Source organism: Symphalangus syndactylus, chromosome X (genome assembly GCF_028878055.3).
Source record: "Symphalangus syndactylus isolate Jambi chromosome X, NHGRI_mSymSyn1-v2.1_pri, whole genome shotgun sequence".
In the NCBI taxonomy this organism is placed as follows: Eukaryota; Metazoa; Chordata; class Mammalia; order Primates; family Hylobatidae; genus Symphalangus; species Symphalangus syndactylus.
This window is the reverse complement of record NC_072447.2, coordinates 40,909,459-40,931,072: the sequence shown is the minus strand read 5'-3', so window position 1 is coordinate 40,931,072 and position 21,614 is coordinate 40,909,459. Positions and strand designations below refer to the sequence as shown.

Sequence of the window (21,614 nt, the reverse complement as noted above, 5' to 3'; positions counted from 1 at the left end):
GTTTCAATTCATGTAACCTAGTAGCCCACAAAGATAGGGTTAATGCAGTTTTTGTCTGCACAATTCATTGTGAACAAGAGACTAGATGTTCCATAATTTTCCATCTATTATTTATTAGTGCACTATTTTTTTTTCCAGAAAAGGATATAGTTGTTTTTTAATTCAAGTAACTGCAAATAGGAAACCAGAGGGAGAGCCCCAGGCTGGGACAAATCATGGCTACCCCTCCTCAACAGAACAGGGGGAGGAGGTGGCCTCTACACCCTTTTTGGTCAATTCAGGCCCCCTTGCTCGCTCTGCTGCAGCATCCTAGGGGCAGGGCCCCACCTTCCCTGGGACTGGGGTAGTTGGTCACCCAGCCAGCCATGCTCCAGCCCCTCTTCCCCACAAAGAGTATCTTGGGGGAGGGGATCATGGGCAGAACAGGAGGCAATGAGGATGAACATTTGGCGCTGGTAGCAGCAGCAATGACGGATGTCGAAGAATGGAACATTGAACAAAAAACAACACGACTGTCCAGAAGTAGTTTGTGGACAGAGAAAAAATGGAACCAGAACCTTGGGGGGCAGGGAGGAGCAGGAGGGTTTGGAGCCAGCAGGGTGAGCTCCTTGTTATTGGTGCCCCATCTGAGGAGGGGCAAATGGCCGAGTAGCAAAAGCAAGTAGGGGTGGGGGAGCAGCCCCAGCCCACCTCAGGTGGCGGCCACAGGGCTCGTGGGCCTCACCTGGACAATAAGTGACTGCATTTCCATCACTGCAATATGTACTCAGATCCCAGGTGGAGGGCAAGGGGGCTGGGGCCACTGCAAAGAGGGAGTAGGGGGCTCACATGCCTCCTGCCTTCCTGTAGCCAAAGGGGGCTATCCAACCTAGTGCAGGGACTAGGGAAGGTGGGGAAGGATGAAAGGTGTGAGCCCCACGTGGTGACAAAGACAGTTTGGCTGGTAGAATCCTGGGGGTCAGCAGCCCCCTCCATTGGCCACACCTGCTGCTGCCAGGGCAGTGGAGTAGGGCGGGCCAGGATGAGATGGGGCTTGGGCCCCTTTTAAGGCCAGGGGAACCCTCCCAGGCCCCACTGTGGGAAGCCAGAGGGAACAATGGAGGAGTGGAGAGGGCGCCCCCAAACCAAAAGCCCAGAGAGCAATGTCCCCACCATTAAGGGAGTGGGGACACAGTAGGTGCCGGGTGTGGCTAAGTGGAACGTTAGCCTTGTCCAGGAGGGCACATGTGTATGTGTGGGTGGGCGGGGGGAGCTGAGAACCGAGGCCAGGGGAAAACTGCTCCCCACTCAGCCCATGGGGGCCCTGAAGTTGTTGGTGTGTTGTGTAGTGTGGTGGTGAAGTCGCAGGTGGAAGATAGGGGTGGCGGCTGGAGGCGGTGGTGATGGTGGGCCTGCGGAAGGGATGGGGGCGGTGGGAGCGGAGCAAAGCTGTCCAGTCCCAAAAGGAAGCTGTTCCTCCGGTGAGGAGCAGGCGACACGCATGCTCGGTCACTGCTCCTCCTTCGAGGACTCCAGTGAGATGCCCTCCTCTTCCTCCTTCTCCAGTTTTTTGGGTCTGCCCCTTGGTTTCCTTCCTGTAGTTGTGGTGGTTTTCCAGGTCTTGGCAGCGTCCTTGTTTTTCCTTCCATTTGGTCGGCCCTGAGGTCCCTTAGGTTTTGGCACTTCGCTGGGCTCCTTCTGACTCCCTCCCAGCACTGTCCTGGGACTCACGAGAGGCTGCTTGCGCGGCCTGCCCCAGCCCTGCTTCTCAGTGCCATCCTTTTCCTGCTTGGAGGCCAAGGGCTGGCTGGACTTCGAGATCGACTTGCTCATCTTCCCTTCTCTAAGAAGTAGGTGGAAAAGTGATGGCTAGGATAGCCTTCTTAGAGCCGTGCCAGCGCCAGCAATAGCCCCAGCTCAGAGTCCCAATTAGAGGAGACTAGTGCACTATTTTTTTTTTAAGCCACTTGACTACATTATTATAGTGCCCTAATCAAATTAATCTGACAATTTTTCACATAAGGCAACATCAATTGAAGTTTTTGCTCCAGTCATTTCTAGAAAACATCTGCCTTGTTGGGTGCAGACAACTACTATGAAATTTAAAAATACCTATACAATTATTGACAGGTATTCAGCTGCAATGTGACCACTTAAGAAAAAAACAATTTATTTTACTTGTACAACAATTGTGGAAGCAGACTCTGAGACAAAGTTTAGTTTGCAGGACCAAAACCCATGGAAGGGACGAAAACAAAGCAGGCTTGGGAAGAGAAAAATTTCCGGTTCTGAGGCAGGTCTATCGAGTCTCAATTCATCTCATGGGGGAAATTCTGGAACTATACTGTTTCTTCAGAATTGTCCCTTATGGGCCAGAAGGTTGGACCTTAATGCCTGCATTTTGAGCAGCCATTGGATCTGGGATGCCAGAAATGGGCATGACCTTCAGGGAGGCAGCTGGAACAATACCTGAAAAGACAGAGCAACTAGGGCAACGAGTTCTTCCTTGAAGGAGAACCAGGTGGTTCATCTCCCTGATCATTACAACAAGATAGTTGAATAAAAATTGCATTGCAATATCTACATAATTAAAATAGGTTTTGAGATTAAACAATAGTCAGAGAAATGAGAGACCTTTATTTTATAATGTGAAAGAGATATTCATGTATAGGTGAGCTTAACTGACTTACGAAACACAGATATTCCTCTTACAGGACATTTTTGCAAAGGAATGCAATACAGACAAAAAAAAATGTCCTAAATCAAAACCAAAATATGAGCTCAGTAGTGTAGTAGACCTGGAAAAGTTGCTTTTGTAGAGTGGTGCTCTTTTAAATTTTAGTATATTTTAAAATAAAGACTTTGTATTCATTTGATGGCATCTTGCTAAAAATGTATTATATGTGCTATTTTATAGTCAAAGTGAGATAAGTAGTATTCTTTTTTTTTTTTTTTTTTTTTTTGAGATGGAGTCTTGCTCTGTCAGCCAGGCTGGAGTGCAGTGGTGCAATCTCGGCTCACTGCAACCTCCACCTCTCTTTTTCAAGCAATTCTCCTGCCTCAGCCTCCCGAGTAGCTGGGACTACAGGCACCCGCCACCTCGCCTGGCTAATTTTTTTTGTATTTTTAGTAGAGAAGGGGTTTCACCATGTTGGCCAGGCTGGTCTTGAACTCCTGACCTTGTGATCCTCCCACTTCGGCCTCCCAAAGTATACATTTTTTTTTTTTTTGAGACGGAGTCTTGCTGTATCACCCAGGCTGGAGTGCAGTGGCGCAATCTCGGCTCACTGCAAGCTCCGCCTCCCGGGTTCACGCCACTCTCCTGCCTCAGCCTCGCTGAGTAGCTGGGACTACAGGCGCCCGCCACCACGCCCAGCTAATTTTTTTGTATTTTTAGTAGAGACGGGGTTTCACCGTGGTTTCGATCTCCTGACCTCGTGATCCGCCCACCTCGGCCTCCCAAAGTGCTGGGATTACAAGCGTGAGCCACCGCGCCCAGCCGCATATTTTTAAAAAAATGATCTTTGGACAACATTTTGATCACATTTTATATTTTACCATATTATCGGTATGCACACAAGACCTCCTCAAGAGGATGGATCAAACTGGTTTGGGAAATGACTATGGCAACAATATATGTTAAAAGGTTAATTTGGAGAGATTCTACACTTAGCTAAAGAGAAACAACAGTATAATTGAGAAAGACCAGGATATCTATTGAGATGAGGGTTGAGCCAAGGATCTTTAAGGATATGGAAAGGAAAGGCAAGTGAACAGTGTTAAGAATATTAGAAAGGCAGATGAGAAACCTTCTAAAGGATAGTCATCCAGTGTAAAAATATATGATGATGCACTGAGTTTATACTATACTCAATTGAATATGCTATATGCATTTTCTTGTACAATTAAAATTCTTTAAATCTACTTGCTTTATGTTCATTACATCATTTAACATTTATTTGTTGTTTGTCTACTACATTGTAAACTCTTATGAAAATTTTGAATCTTAATTTTTTATTCTGCAATTAAATGGATGTAGTAGAAAAAAGTCAGTAGAAAAGCCCAGTATATTAATAATTTCCCATTTCTCAACTGTAACCTTAAACTTAATTGAGCTAAAGTTTACTGTATTTTCTCCTCATCTAGTTGCTTTCACACTTTTAAAGATAGTAACATGTGATGCTTCTCAGACATTTCTGGTAAGATGTATATCTTTACTATTGGATTGTTTAACAAACAATTAAGCCTAGAAATTATTTGAGGACATAAAGGTGTAAGAATGATACAAGGGATTTTGAGGAGTCGGGGCAAGGGTGGGAGGGGGATGAGGGATAAAAGACTACATGTTGGGTACGGTGTACACAGCTCGGGTCATGAGTGCACCAAAATCTCAGGAATCACCACTAAAGAGCTTATCCATGTAACCAAATACCACCTGTCCCCAAAAACTATTGAAATTAAAAAAAAAATTTAAGGCAACCTCTGTCCTGATTTGTATAGTAAATATATCCTGTTATACAGCAATGACATAACATTCTCTTAAAAACATTTTGATCAGGCCGGGCGTGGTGGCTCACGCCTGTAATCCCAGCACTTTGGGAGGCTGAGGCAGGCGGATCACCAGGTCAGGAGATCGAGACCATCCTGGCTAACACGGTGAAACCCCGTCTCTACTAAAAATACAAAAAATTAGCCGGGTGTGGTGGCAGGCGCACGTAGTCCCAGCTACTCGGGAGGCTGAGGCAGGAGAATGGCGTGAACTTGGGAGGTGGAGCTTGCAGTGAGCCAAGATGGCGCCACTGCACTCCAGCCTAGGCGACAGAGGGAGAGTCCATCTCAAAAAAAAAAAATTTTTTGATCAAAGACTACTTTTAACTGTTTTATTTGAGATGTTGCTAAAGACTGCTTGACAGAAGGCTTCTTCTATTAAAAAAGATGGCAAATAACTGAAATAGTCTGACCCCCTTCATTTTACAGAGAAAAAAAATGAAGTCCGAGAAGGGAAAGAACTTTCTTGTTTTAAAATTGACAAATAAAAATTGTATATATTTGTAAACCAAAAATAAAAATCTAAGGCTCCCCAACCATCTGAATGGACTTCTACTCAGCCAGGGCTCTTAATATTTAACCTGTGAGACTGTTTCAGGCCATGATGGGAAGTGAGGGTTGGTGGCTCATTATACCTCTCTGCCATCAACATCAACACAGACTTTAAATCTGATAAGAAACATTTTGCAACGTGTTCTTTCTGAAGCCTGCTAGCTAAATGCTTCATCTGCTTGATAAAACTTTGGTCTGCACACCTCTTATCTTAACACAGACATTCATTTCTGTTTGATCTCAGGTCTTTAGACAAACTCAACCAATTGTCAACCAGAAAATATTTAAATTTACCTATAGCCTGGAAGCCCTTACCCCTTGGAATTGTTCTGCTTTTCTGGACCAAACCAATGCATTTTTTTTTTTTTTTTGAGACAGAGTCTTGCTCTTGTCATCCAGGCTGGAGTGCAATGGTGTGATCTCCACTCACTGTGACCTCTGCCTCCCAGGTTCAAGCGATTCTCCTGCCCCAGCCTCCTGGGTGGCCGAGATTACAGGTGCCCACCACCACACCCAGCTCATTTTTTTGTATTTTTAGTAGAGATGGGGTTTCGCCATGTTAGCCAGGCTGGTCTTGAACTCTTGACCTCAGGTGTTCCACCTGCCTTGGCCTCCCAAAGTGCTGGGATTACAGGCATGAGCCACTGCACCCGGCCACCAATGTATTTCTTAAACCACCGCACCTGGCCTGACCAATGTATTTCTTAAATGTATTTGATTGGTGTCCCATGCTTCCCTAAAATGTATAAAACCAAGCTGCACCCCAACCGCCTTGGACACATTTTCTCAGGACCTCCTGAGGGCTGTGTCACGGGCCATGGTCATTCATATTTGGCTCAGAATAAATCTCTTCAAATATTTTACAGAATTTGACTTTTTCGTCGACATAGTCGTTGGTTCTTCCTTCGTCGTTGGTGTAAAAAACCAACCAAGCAACAAAAAAGAGTAGAAGTTACTTAGAATTTCCAGATACCCTTTCTTTTTCTGAGAAACTGTGATTTTAATTTTTTATTTTTTAAAACCAATATACTTTTTTAATTTTATTTTGTCAAGAGTATAGATTTATAAAGATCTGAATATCAAACACTAGTTTTGTGAGGGAGCAGATAAACTATATTTTTCACTTTTCTAATTCTTAATATTTTATAGTACTCTTGAAGTAATTAAGTTCACCTGTGATAATTAAATTTTTTCATGGCTGGAAATAAGACAAATGAGTATTATTTTCAAATGTTTTGTGGCAGTAAAGATAAAGAAAATAGGATAAATGTCTACATAGTCATCTCATGCCTTGAATTGTAAGTGAAGATTAATTATATGATATTAGATGACAGGAAAAGAATTTGACTTTTATTTGGGAAAATTTTTATAAAGCTGAAAACTGGTACTTCTGAAGTACTGCCGTTTCTCGCTTTTTCTAAGTGAATTGGATATACAAGCAAATAGCTACTTTTAGGATTCAGATAAATGATATAATGTATTTTTTTCTACACATTTTAAACTCCCAGCCCCCCAACAAAAATTGATTGAGGTATTTTGATTAATTATAAACATTAACATTTTAGAAAATATCTTTTTAAATTAGCATGCAATAATTTAAAAGACTTTCTTAAGGAGCCAGAACTTGCATTTTTAAATATGATAAGTCATGTTTATTTCCTATTCTTGGTTGTATAAAGTAGCACAGTAATATCATTAAATAAAGTAAGCTTAATAGATTTTTTGCTGATTGAATTAGCGTGGATACATACATAATGCATGTTTTCACTGGAAACTCAATTTAATTGTCTTTTATTGAAATGTTTATAAGAGATAGAATAGTACATAGAATATTACTTGGTGCATTAATATGCTGGATATTTTTAGTTTAGTTTAGTTCTCGAAATATTTATTGCAAAATGGATACAACTGACTCCCCTGACCATTGAGTTGAATTATGTTAATATAAAGTAGAACCCTTGCAATAAATTAAGAATCTTATAATTCTGGTGAAAATCAAACTAGTTTCTTGTTAAAAAAAAGGAAAAGTTAGTTTAGTCAAAGATGTAGAGTTCAATTAAATTAAATAAACAGTGACTGTGATTTCACTTGGATGTAATCTCCCTGAGGAATTGTAGAAAATTCTACAATTGCTTTAGGATTCAGATATCCTAACCTGTGAAACATGAAGATACTATATACCTTTCTTGTATAGGCTTTTCAACCATTTTGAAAATATGGAACTTAAAGTATTGCTTTTAGCTGTATACCTGCCTGCTTTGAAACCTTAATTCATATTTTAAATTTCAGTTATTCCCAATATACTGGCATGGTGGCTTTCTTTTACTTGTTAATCCTGAAGAGAACAGAGAAGAAATTAAATGTGCATTTTGGAACCATAGACATTATTTTAAAATTATTAAAGTTAAGAATTACTATGCATTCTCCTAAATAAACTGCATACATCTTGTTTTTCTGCCTCTCTTTAATCTTGATTACATCTCTGCACAATTAAAGAAATGAGCTTTTAATTGGACTTCCTTAATTGGAAATTTGTTGGTTGTAGAACACCACCGCTCATTTGTTCCTTAAGAATCAGTTAGGTCTGATCTATGTTAATACAGTATGAAAGAATGAAGAGGATTTGAGTGTTCTCTGCAAAAAGAATGTGATCCCTAATGCAAGTTTCTAAATTACAAATGATTCGTTGATTAGTCTTGTCTAAACCTGTCATTTTATAGGTGCCTTCTTTGTGTCTGGTAGTATTTGGAAAACATCTATAAGTATAATTAATTTGAACTACCTTTATAAAAATAATGGTACCATGATTTATTAAAATTGGAAATATGCTCATTTATAAAAATTCAAATATTCAAAAATTAAAGAAAAAGTCTGACAATTTTTCAAATTAAATTCATAGTACCTGTGCTCTTTTTAAACTACAAAGTAATGCAATTACATTTATGTTTATGTAACCAATAAAATAAACTGAAAGGAAACATGGAATAGCAGAGCTTAAGGTAAATTTTTATTTTTTAAATCTTAATGAAAAAACTTAATTAAAAGATAGATTTTCAAAATTATTAAGAATTTGGAGCCATTTTGTTTTAATACATTTATGTTTCAAATCTAGATCATACATTTTGTCAGGTTTCTGTAAATTTTGAGAAAACTAGCATTCAACCCCTTACTTATTCCAACTTTCCCTTTACTATCTGTAGCTTTTATTCACTTATAATATTTTTTGCTATGATCAACTTCTATATCATTTATTTACTCTTCTCTAACTCTAATATTAAAATAGCATCAATTGTCTAAATTAAAATTAATTTATTTCTCATCACCATTTTTGCTCTGTTTACATTATTCTTAATTTCTTTATTTTAAATTATACAGCCAATTAGTTGGATCTTGTGATCAAGTATTTTTTTATTTGTGAGTTTGATATATAAAATAAAGCTATATTATCTGGCAATTATATGCCTTAAAATATTTTCTATTGTTTTATCACTTGAAGAAAAACTGCTGGATGTAACATTTTGAAACATAATCTTTTTCTCAAACTAGGGTAACTTGCTGCATAATTTTGAGTTGAATGCTGGTCTGTAGAAGGCTGAGGTCAACATACTTCTCACCACTACTGCATGACTTGCATTTCCACTACTGATGTCTATTTGAATAGTTTTAACATGCTAGATGTTCAGTAGTTTACCACTATATGCCTTGGAATTTAACATTTCATTTCATTTTTTCTAGAGAAGGTGTTTCCTTTTGGTACACATATTAAAACATTTACTGAAGATATAATACCTTTTACATTTAAATAATTTTTATGTTTAATTTGTCTCTCATATTTATCATTCCTACATTCCCTGATTATTCTTCAGGTTTTATCTTTTCCAGTTATTTAGGTAATAACCTTCATATGGTTTGGCTGTGTCCCCTCCCAAATCTCATCTTAAATTGTAGTTCCCATAATCCCCTGTGTCATGGGAGGTAATTGAATCATGGGGGTGATTTTTCACATGCTATTCTCGTGATAGTGAGTAAGTTCTCATGAGATCTGATGGTTTTATAATGGCTTCCCCCTTTGCTGGCTTCTCATTCTTCTCTTTCCTGCTGCCACGTGAAGAAGGATGTGTTTGCTTCCCTTTCCATCATGATTGTAAGTTTCCTGAGGCCTCCCCAGCCCTGCTCAACTGTGAGTCAATTAAACCTCTATCCTTTTTAAATTACCCAGTCTCGGGTACGTCTTCATTAGCAGCATGAGGATGGATTAATATAAACCTCAATTCTGCTAATTATTTTCTTGTTTACGTTTTCAGTCATGCCTATTCCATTTTTATTGCTTCTAACATATCTCTGAAGAATGTTTTTTTTTTCTTCGTTGGTTTCCTAGAGCTCTAACAGCTCAAAATTTATTTTCTTCTCCCTACTGATGTCTTTATTTTGTACTTTAAAGAGTTTAAACAGAACATTAAATGGTTTTGTGTTGTTTTCTAGGACAGAAAAATCTTGTCACTAATTTATTTAAGATAATGAAAAGTTATTTGTTGGACTGCTGTATTTGTTATGTTGTAGTTCCTTTTTTGGTGTACATTCTTTCTGTGTGTGTGTATGTGTGTGTTTGTGTGTGTGTGTGTGTGTGTGTATATGTATGTTTTATATATAATTCCTGCTGCTTTCATTATTCCAACTTGAAGAGCCATGGCTACTAACTAAATTTTTTTGTGCATGTTGTCCTGGAATAATAATTTCTTATAGAGTTTAGCCAATGACTCCTCTCAATGTACAAATTTTGAATGGAAAAAGTATTTCAGAAATGTGGCAATTGAGATTATATTCAGGTGTTGATGACAAGGCCTGGGAATGACATTTAAACAAGTTATGGGTTTATTACCTTATGCTCAGGAAGCATTTCAGAAGTCAGCAGGCCAATATTATGTGTAATATTAAATGATGGCTTCTTGTAACATTCAGGAAAGTATCCATGAGCAACATATGCCCAAGTATCATTTAAAATATAATAGTCTTTAAAATTCAATATAGTTCTTTCCATTCTAAAATATTCCTTAGACAGTGTGAATACAAGTATGCTAGCAGAGCAGCTTTTAATTCTGATTAAATTATAATTTAGCATTTACATTATTGTAAGAAATTTTTCCGGTACTATAAGAGTGGGCATACCCTTATCTACATTTCTTCATTACTCATCCCATTTATATTAAATTATTTATCTCCTCTATTCCTTCCTATAGTTTTTATATTGCATTCACTTTAATTGTTGCTGCCATTTTCACTTTATTTCTACAGTTAACAAATAAAATTCTGTGAAAATCAGTTAATGTAATTCATCACATCAACAACAGGCCAAAAAAGAAAAAAAAGTTTGATCATATAAATAGATACATGATGTGGTTTGGCTTTGTCCCCACCCAAATCTCATCTTGAATTCCCATGTGCTCTGGGAGGGACCTGGTGGGAGGTAATTGAATCATGGGGGCAGGTCTTTCCCATGCTGTTCTCATGATAGTGAATAAGTCTCATCAGATCTGATGGTTTTATGAAGAGGAGTTCCCCTGCACAAGCTCTCTCTCTTTGCTGCCATCTATGTAAGATGTGACTTGCTCCTCCTTGCCTTCCACCATGATTTGGAGGCCTCCCCAGCCATGTGGAATTGTAAGTCCATTAAACCTCTTTCTTTTGTAAATATTGCCCAGTCTTGGGTATGTCTTTATCAGCAGTGTGAAAATGAACTAATACAGTAAATTGGTACCAGTAGAGTGGGGTGATGCTGAAAAGATACCCAAAAATGTGGAAGCAACTTTGGAACTGGGTAACAGGCAGAGGTCAGAATACTTTGTTGGGCTCAGAAGAAGACAGGAAAATGTGGGAAAGTTTGGAACTCCCCAGAGACTTGTTGAATGGCTTTGACCAAAATGCTGATAATGATATGGACAATGAAATCCAGGCTGAGGTGGTTTCAGATGAAGATGAGGAACTTGTTGGAAACTGGAGCAAAGGTGACTCTTGTTATGTTTTAGCAAAGAGACTGGTGGCATTTTGCCCCTGCCATAGAGATTTGTGGAACTTTGCACTTGAGAGAGATGATTTAGAGTATCTGGTGGAATAAATTTCTAAGCAGCAAAGCATTCAAAAGGTGACTTGGGTGCTTTTAAAGCCACTCAGTTTTAAAAGGGAAATAAATAAAATTTCAGAAAATGTGTGGCCAGATAATGCAATAGAAAAGAAAATCCCATTTTCAGAGCAGAAATTCAAGACTGGTGCTGATATTTGCATCAGTTATGAAGAGCTGAATGTTAATCACCAAGACAATGGGGAAAATGTCACCAGGGAATGTCAGAGATCTTTGTGGCAGCCCCTCCCATCACAGGCCTGGAGACCTAGGAGGAAAAAATGGTGCTGTGGGCTGGGTCCAGGGTCCCTGTGCTGTGTGCAGTCTAGGGACTTGGTGCCCTGTGTCCCAGGTGCTCCAGCCATGACTACAAGGGGCCAAGGTACAGCTTTGGCTGCAGCTTCAGAGGGTGCCACAAAGAAGGGAATCAAAGAAGATAAAAGCAAAAAATCCTATCCAAAGGACAGCAGCTACAAAGATTGAAGGAACATTAGCCCACACAGATGAAAAAGAACCAGTGTAAGAATTTTGGCAATGCAAAAAGCTAGTGTGTCTTTTTATCTCAAAATGCTTGCACTAGTTCTCCTGCAGTGGTTCTTAACCAGGCTGAAATGGCTGAAATGACAGAAATATAATTCAGAATATGGGTAGAAAGAAAGACCTTTGAGATTCAGGAGAAATGGAAACCCAATCTGAGGATTCTAAGGGATACAATAAAAATGATATAAGAAAAGAAAGGTGAATGGACATTTGAATCAAACTGAACTGATACAGCTGAAAACCTCACTTAAAAAATTTCAGAATATAATTGCTAGTATGAAAAGCAGAATTGACCAAGCTGAGGAAAGAATCTCTGAGCTTGAAGACCAGTTGTTCAAAATAGTAAGACGAAAACAAACAAAAAAAAACAGCTAAAAGAAGAATGAACAAAACCTCTGAGAAATATGGGATTATGTAAAGGGACCAAATCTATGATTCACTGGCATTCCTGAAAGAGAGGAAGAGAAAGCAAGCAACTTGGAAAAATATTTCTGGGTATCATCCATCAAAATTTCTCCAACCCCATTAGAGAGGCAAACATTCAAATTCTGGAAATATAGAGAATCCCTGTGAGATACTACACAAGATGACCATCAGTTTTGCCAAGGTCAAAATGAAAGAAAAAATGCTAAAGGTAGCTAGAAAGAAGGGGCAGGTCGACTACAAAGGGAACTGCATCAGGCTAACAGCAGACCTTTCAGCAGAAACACTACAAGTCAGAAGAGACTGGGAGCCTATATTTAGCATTTTTAAGGAAAAGAAATTCCAACTGAGAAATTCATGTCCAGCCAAACTAAGCTTCATAAGCGAAGGATAAATGACATTCTTTGCAGACAAGCAAATGCTAAGGGAATTCATTATCACCAGACTTCCCTGAAGGCAGGTCCTTACTCCTGAAGGGAGTGCTAAATATGGAAAAGAATGACCATTACTGGCCACTACAAAAACACACTTAAGTACATAGATCATTGACACTACAAAGCAGCCACACAAACAAGGCTACATGATAACCAACTAACAACATGATGACATGTTCAAATATGCACATATCAACATTCACTTTGAATGTAAATGGGCTAAATGCCACAATTAAAAGGCTCAGAGTGACAAGCTGGATAAAGAACCAAGAGAGAGGAAGTCACACTATCTCCACTTGCAGATATGATTCTATACCTAGAAAACTCATAGTCTCTGGCCAAAGGCTCCTAGATCTGATAAACAACTTCAGCAAAGTTCAGGATACAAAATCTATGTACAAAAATTAGCAGCATTTATGTACACCAAGGATATCTAAGCTTTGAGCCAAGTTCAGAACACTATCCCATTCACATTAGCCACAGAAAGAATAAAATACCTAGGAATATGGCTAACAGGGAGGTTAAAGCTCTCTAGAATGAGAATTATGAAATATCAAAGAAATCTGAGATAACACAAACAAATGGAAAAACATTCCATGCTCCTGGATAGGAAGAATAAATATTGTTAAAATTAACATACTGCCCAAAGCAATTTACAGATTCAGTGCCATTTCTATGAAACTATGAATAACATTCTTCACAGAATTAGAGAAAAGGTATTTAAAATTGATATGGAACCAAAAATAGCCAAAGCCATCCTAAGCAAAAAGAATGAAGCTGGAGGCATCACATTACCTGACTTCAAATTATACTAAAAGGCTACAGTAACCAAAACAGCATGTCACTGGTATAAAAAGAGCTACATAGACCAATGGAACAGAATAGGGAGCCCAGAAATAAGGCTTCACACCTACAACTATCTGATCTTTGACAAAATAAACAAAAACAAGCCAATGGGGAAAGGACTCCCTATTCAAAAAGTGGTACTGGGATAACTGGCTAGCCATATGCAGAAGATTGAAACTGGACTGTTTCCTTTCTTGCTTCAATTCAAGATAGATTAAAGACTTAAATGTAAAACCCAAGTCTATAAAAACCCTGAAGAATAACCTAGGAATACCATTCGGGACATAGGACCTAGCAAAAATTTCATGATGAAGATGCCAAAAGCAATTGCAACAAAAATACAAATTGACAGATGAGACCTAATTTAACTAAAGACCTTCTTCACATCAAAAGAATCTATCAAAAGAATAAACAGACAACCTACAGAATGGAAAGCAGTATTTGCAAAGTATGCATCTGACAAAGACTAATATTGAGAATCTATAAGGAACTAAAACAAATTTTCAAGTGAAAAACAATCAACCCTATTAAAAAAGTGGACAAAGGACATTAACAGGCACTTTTCAAAAGAAGACACACATGCAGCTAACAAGCATATGAAAAAATGCTCAACGTTACTACTCATTAAAGAAATGCAAATCAAACCACAATGAGATATCATCTCAAACCAGTCAGAATGGTTGTAAATAAAATAGCATATGCTAGTGAGGTTGTGGAGAAAAGGGAATTCTTATACATTGCTGGTTAAAATGCAGATTAGTTCAATCTTGTGGAAACTGTGGAAAACAGTTTGGCAATTTCTCAAGGAATTTAAAACAGAATTACTATTTGACCCAGCAATCCCATTATTGTGTATATACCCAAAGGAATATAAATCATTCTACCATAAAGGCACACGGATGTGAAGGTTCATCACAGCATTATTCACAATAGCAAAGACAGAATCAGCCTAAATGCCCATGAACTGTAGACTGGATAAAGAAAAGTGGTACATATACACCGTAGAATACTATGCAGCCATTAAAATAATAAGGTTATGTCCTTTGCAGCAACATGGATGGAGCTGGAGGCCATTATCCTAAGCCAACTAATGCAGGAACAGAAAAACCAAATACCGCATATTCTCATTTATAAGTTGCAGCTAAACATTGAGTACACATGGACACAAAGAAGGGAACAACAGACATCGGGGCCTACTTAAGGGTGGAGGGTGGGAGGGGAGTTGGGATCAAAAAACTACCTATCAGGTACTATGCTTATTACTGGGTGATGAAATTATCTGTACACCAAACCCCCATGACACACATTTTACCTATCAAACAAATGTGCATATGTACCTCTGAACCTGAAATAAAAGTTAAATAAAGACAACTAAATAAATAAAAACAACAAAGAAAACTAAATAAATGGAGAGTTTTTCCATGCTCATGGAGAGTAAGACAATATTTTCAAGAAGTGAGTCCTTTCTAAATTGATCTATAGATTCAATGTAATATCAATAAAAATTCCAACAGGTTATTTTGTGTATCTTGACAAATTTATTTAAAGTTTATATAGAGAGGAAAAGACTCAGAATAGTTAACCCAATATTGAAGGACAAAGTCAGAGGAGTGACAATAGCTGACTTCAAAACTTACTATAAATCTGTAATAATCAGGACAGTGTGGAATTAGTGAAATAATAGACAAATCGATCAATGGAACCAAAAAGAGAGCCCAGAAATAGACTCACGTAAATATAGTCAGCTTATGTTTGAACGGGGAACAAAGTCAGCACAATAGAGAAATATTCTTTTCAACAAATGGTTCTGGAACAACTGGACATCCACACGTAAAATAATAAATCCTTCTGAAACTATTCCAAACAACAGAGAAACAGGGAATCCTCCCTAACTCATTTTATGAGGCCAGCCTCATCCTGATACCAAAAGCTGGCAGAGACACAACAAAAAAAGAAAATTTCAGGCCAATATCCCTGATGAACATCGATGTGAAAATCCTCAATAAAATACTGGTGAAACGAATCCAGCAGCACATCAAAAAGTTTATCCACCAAGATCAAGTTAGCTTCATCCCTGGGATGCAAGGCTGGTTCAACATACACAAACCAATAAATGTAATCCATCACATAAACAGAACCAATGACAAAAACCACACAATTATGTCAATAGATGCAGAAAAGGCCTTCAACAAAATTCAACACCCCTTCATGCTAAAAATTCTCAATAAACTAGGTATCATTGGAATGTATCTCAAAATAATAAGAGCTATTTATGACAAACCCATAGCCAATATCATACCGAGTGGGCAAAAACTGCAAGCATCCCTTTGAAAACTAGCACAAGACAAGGATGCCCTGTCTCACCACTCCAATTCAACATAGTATTGGAAGTTCTGGCCAGGTCAGTCAGGCAAGAGAAAGAAATAAAGGGTATTCAAAAAGGAAGACAGGAAATCAAATTGTCTCTGTTTGCAGATGACATGATTGTATATTTAGAAAACTCCATCGTCTCTGCCCAACATCTCCTTAAGCTGATAAGCAACTTTAGAAAAGTCTCAGAATACAAAATCAATGTGCAAAAATCACAAGCATTCCTATACACCAATAACAGACAGAGAGCCAAATCATGAATGAACTCCCATTTACAATTGCTACTAAGAGAATAAAATACCTAGGAATACAACTTACAAAGGATGTGAAGGACCTCTTCGAGGAGAACTACAAACCACTGCTTAAGGAAATAAGAGAGGACACAAACAAGTAGGAAAACATTCCACACTCATGGATAGAATGAATCAATATCATGAAAATGGCCATACTGCCCAAAGTAATTTATAGATTCAATGCTATCTCCATCAAGCTACCACTGATTTTCTTCACAGAATTGGAAAAAACTACTTTAAACTTCATATGGAACCAAAAAAGAGCTCACATAGCCAAGACAATCCTAAGCAAAAAGAACAAAGCTGGAGGCATCACACTACTTGACTTCAAACTACACTCCAAGACTACAGTAACCACAACAGCTTGGTACTGGTACCAAAACAGATATATAGACCAATGGAACAGAACATAGGCCTCAGATATAACACCGCACAGCTACAACCATCTGATCTTTGACAAACCTGACACAAACAAGCAATGGGGAAAAGATTATCTATTTAATAAATAGTGTTGGGAAAACTAGCTAGCCATATGCAGAAAACTGAAACCTGACCCTTTCCTTACACCTTATACAAAAATGAACTCAAGATGGATTAAAGACTTAAACATAAGACCTAAAACCATAAAAACCCTAGAAGAAAACCTGGGCAATACCATTCAGGACGTAGGCATGGGCAAAGACTTCATGTCTAAATCACCAAAAGCAATGGCAACAAAAGCCAAAATTGACAAATAGGATCTAATTAAACTAAAGAGCTTCTGCACAGCAAAAGAAACTATCATCAGAGTGAACAGGCAACCTACAGAATGGGAGAAAATTTTTGCAATCTATCCATCTGGCAAAGGGCTAATATTCAGAATCAACAAAGAACTTAAACAAATTTACAAGAAACAAACAGACAACCCTGTCAAAAAGTGGGCAAAGAATATGAACAGACACTTCTCAAAAGAAGACATTTATGCAGCCAACAAACATATGAAAAAATGCTTATAATCACTGGTCATTAGAGAAATGCAAATCAAAACCACAATGAGATACCATCTCACGTCAGTTAGAATGGCGATCATTAAAAAGTCAGGAAACAACAGATGCTGGAGAGGATGTGGAGAAATAGGAACACTTTTACTCTGTTGGTGGGAGTGTAAATTAGTTCAACCATTGTGGAAGACAGTGTGGCAATTCCTCAGGGATCTAGAACTAGAAATACCATTTGACTCAGCAATCCCATTACTGGGTATATACCCAAAGGATTATAAATCATTCTACTATAAAGACACATGTCCACGTATGTTTATTGCGGCACCATTCACAACAGCAAAGACTTGGAACCAACCCAAATGTCCATCAATGATAGACTGGATAAAGAAAATGTGGCTCATATACACCATGGAATACTATGCAGCCATAAAAAAGGATGAGTTCATGTCCTTTGCAGGGACACGGATGAAGCTGGAAACCATCATTCTCAGCAAACTATCACAAGAACAGAAAACCAAACACCACATGTTCTCACTCATAAGTGGGAGTTGATCAATGAGAACACATGGACACAGGGAGGGGAACATCACACACTGGGGCCTGTCAGGGGGTGGGGGGGCTAGGGAAGGGATAGCATTAGGAGAAATACCTAATGTAGGTGACGAGTTAATGGGTGCAGCAAACCACCATGGCACTTGTATACCTATGTAACAAAACTACACTTTCTGCACATGTACCCCAGAACTTAAAGTATAATAAAAAATATATAAACAGACATCTTACACCCTTCATAAAAATTAACTCAAAGTGTATCATATACCTAAATGTAAAATGACAAACTATAAAACTAGAGGGTAACATAGGAGAAAACCTAGATGACCTTGGGAATGGCAAAAAAAAAAAAAAAATTTAGATGACCTTGTGTACTTCAATGGCATTATAGGCAAAACACCAAAGACATGATCCATAAAATAAATAATTGATAAGCTAGACTTTATTAAAACTAAAAAATTCCGCTCTGTGAATGACACTGTCAAGAGAATGAGAAGACAAGCCATAAACTGGGAGAAAATATTTTCAAAAATCATATCTGATAGAGGACTGTTCCCGTAATTTACAAAGAACTCTTAAAAATTCAACAATAAGAAACAAACTACCTGGTTAAAAATGGGCAAAAGACTAGAGGAGACACCTCACCTGAGATTTATAGATGGCAAATAAACATATGAAAAGATGCTCCATATCATGTTAGAGAAATGGAAATTAAAACAGCAATGTTATACCACAACAACATATTAGAATGGCCAACATTCAGAACACTGACACCACTAAATGCTGGTGAGCATGTGGAGCAAAAGGAATTCTCTTTCATTGCAGATGGGAATGAAAAATAAACAGTCACTTTGGAAGATGTTTGGCAGTTTCTTACCAAATGAAACACATTATTACCATATTATTGAGAAATCTTCCTCTTAGGTGTTTATCCAAATGAGCTGAAAACTTATGTCCACACAAAAACCTTCACATTCACAGCAGCTTTACTCATAGAGCTTTTCGTGAAATCAAAAGCCAAAATTTTGTACAAACTTGGAAGCAACCAAGATATCTTTCATTAAGTAAATTTATAAATAAACTGTAGTAAATCCAGACAATTGACTGTTATTCAGTGTGAAAAAGAAATGAGCTATCAAGCCATGGAAAAAATGAGGAAATTTAAATGTACATTACTAAGTGAAAGTAGCCAAACTGAAAGGCTACATACTGTATGATTCCAGCTATATGACTGTAGAAAAGCAAAACTATGGAAACAGTAAAAAGACCAGTGGTTGCCAGGAGTTAACAGGGAGGGAGAGATGAATAGGTGGAGCACAGGAAATTTTTAGAGCAGTGAAATTACTCTGGATGATACTATAATGGTGAATATATGTCCTTGGACATTTGCCAAAGCCCAAACAATGTACAGCGTTATATTGGGAGAAAATATTAATGTAAACTATGGTCTTTGAGTGACAATAATGTGTCAATGTAGGTTCATCAGTTGTAGCAAATGTACTATTTTTGTGGAGATGCTGATTGTAAGGGGCAAAGGACATATGGGAAATCTCTATCCTTTCTGCTCAGTTCTGTTGTGAACCTAAAACTGTTCTAAAAATGAAGTGTATTTAAAAGAAAAAAATGCACTGTTAAATAGGTCATATTTTCTCAAATGTAATTGTTTTTAATTTTCACAGCCTAATGATGTAAGGATTCTATACTTAATGGATGAAAACAAATACTCAATTTATATATGGCTTAACTAAATATTTACACATTTATTGTTCCTTCATTTATTGAATAAATGTTTCAAGAACCCTTTCTATGTTATTAGGCTCCAAACAAGCTATGGATTATTTAATTTATTAGCTTATTATCTTTATAACTATATTGAGTACCTACTAGGTACTGAGAACAAAATAGACAAGGTCACTCCTCTCCTAGAGATTGCTAGATTATAATCTGTATTAAAAATGATAGACATGAGTTTTGCCATCAAGGAGGTCATATTCATGATACAAATCCCATTGATTTAATAGAAAGCCCTATGTATGCTATTCTGTGTTTCTAAGAATATTTTTAAAGTTTTCTATTTCAGGTTTTTCTTGGTCCTCATTCAACTTTTCTATAATCTGGAAATGATTTGAGTTGAAGTGACATGTTATGAGTTGAAGCGACACAGAAGGCCGGATATGGTCAAGATTGAGATCTTTGATGCCTGGTAAAAGTACAGTTTATGTAAAATAAATTTTATCAGGTATTGCTAGTTAGAACATTCACAAAACATTTATTAAGTGGCTAACATATATTAGGTTCTGTTCTAGTAACTGATATAGATCCATACACACAACAGAGCAAGATGTTTGCTTCTGAGAAACTTACATTTTAGCAGGAACTTATTGAGGACTTGTAATTGCCTGACATTATATTGTATTATATATTAATTATATTATATTAATTGTATTATTTGGTTTATTGTTAATTGTCTATCTCACAACTGGCATGTAAGCGCCATTAAGTCAGGCCCATTTATCCACTTTATTCCAAGTGGCTTGACAAGTTCCTGGTCTAGAATATGTATAGTATAATTGTTTGTGATCATAAAAGCAATAATTACAGTAAAAGAAAATGTTTATTCATAAAGGAATTTTGTTTCTTTGATAATACTGAAAAAGCAACATCAACATAACATGTGTAAAATGTAGTTTTGATGATGAACTGATTATGAAAAGCAATAATTACAACCCAGTAGAAGAAAACCTGCTTATTTAGAGAGGGATGCCTTGTCTCTGAATGATACTGAAAGGAAGAAATAGATATTAAGTATTGAATTTTCAGTTATTTTTACTGAGAAAGTCCTTTCCAGGAAGCCTATTTTAAACTGTTAGCCTAAACTCAGGTTTGCAAACCAAAATTTTGTTTCCCTACTGGTCTACAGAAGTATCCAAACTGTTGGTTAGAGGTTTTTAGAGTTTATGCAGCATTTTGTTTGTTTGTATATAGTATCTGATACCTTTGAAATGTGAGATTTTACTGGACCTATCTGAAATGCTTAGAAAAGAGTGCACATGACATATGCCCCAACTTACCCTCGCCATCCACACACAGGTACACATGTCACTGGTATACACATACAGGCACATATATAGACACATCCTAGAGCTTGGTATTTGTACTTATATTTTCTAATCAGTATAAATTCTGTGATATAATCAATGGATTCTGAAGAAGCAAAATCAATCAGTGTTTGCGCAGTCTCTCAGAAAATTGATGACTATCGAGAAGAGTGAATTCCATGGTGTCATCAATCAGGAAGTGACCTACATGAAGATCATATATACTTTAATCCACTCATTTTGCACTCATTCATAAGGTATACTCTGAAAAACTCAATTGGGCTTCTACTAAGCTTCTTAGCTTTCCCTTATGGACAGTTTTTAATAAAGTAACTAACAAATGTCCACTGTGATGGAGTGTGTTGATAATGTGGGAGGTTATGTAAGTGTGGGGAAAGGGGTACATGGGAAATCTCTATAATTTCTTAATTTTTCTGTGAACCTAAAACCGCTCTAAAAAATAATGACATTTAAAAAAACAGAGAATTATGGGCAAAAATGCCTACAGTGCCAACATTGTAAATGATTCTGATAAAGTATAACTATATTCTATTAGGCTGATATATTACCTCTGCATGAATCTTAAATTAGTTTTATTTTAAAGATAGTAAGTTTCAACAAAAATCACAATTCTCCACATATCATAAATTTATGTGTCAGTTGGGGAAATTTCCTGTTGTAAAGAATGAGTATTAATTTATTGAATATTAGTATTCTAACACTGGAGTTAATCCGTTTTATTTGACATTATACAGAGAAGTGAAACAAAAGAAATATTGATAGTCATCCTTAGTAATCCAAAATAGACCATAGCTATTCACTTGAGTTTTACAAAAATAGATCTGAAATATGTTTTGTGATTGTAAAGATTTTACAGTGAATGA

General features: G+C 37.3%; 1 protein-coding gene and 1 long non-coding RNA gene across 3 annotated transcripts in view; one reads left to right on the top strand and one right to left on the bottom strand.

Moving 5' to 3' along the window:
- The window catches only part of LOC134736037 (uncharacterized), a 42,239-nt gene that overhangs the window by 9,169 nt on the left and 11,456 nt on the right, over positions 1-21,614 (top strand). The gene's annotated exons all lie outside the window — the stretch shown is intronic.
- LOC129476200 (high mobility group protein HMG-I/HMG-Y-like) lies at positions 1,364-1,838 on the bottom strand. 2 transcript variants are annotated; one of them, XM_055268898.2, is made up of 2 exons: positions 1,711-1,838; positions 1,364-1,677 (listed from the first exon to the last, which is right to left on the bottom strand). In XM_055268898.2, the coding sequence occupies exons 1-2, from the start codon at positions 1,810-1,812 to the stop codon at positions 1,489-1,491; spliced, it is 291 nt and encodes a 96-aa protein (XP_055124873.1). In that variant the 5' UTR covers positions 1,813-1,838; the 3' UTR covers positions 1,364-1,488. The 2 variants fall into 2 exon arrangements, with proteins under 2 accessions (XP_055124873.1, XP_055124872.1); XM_055268897.2 differs by having other exon boundaries at positions 1,364-1,838.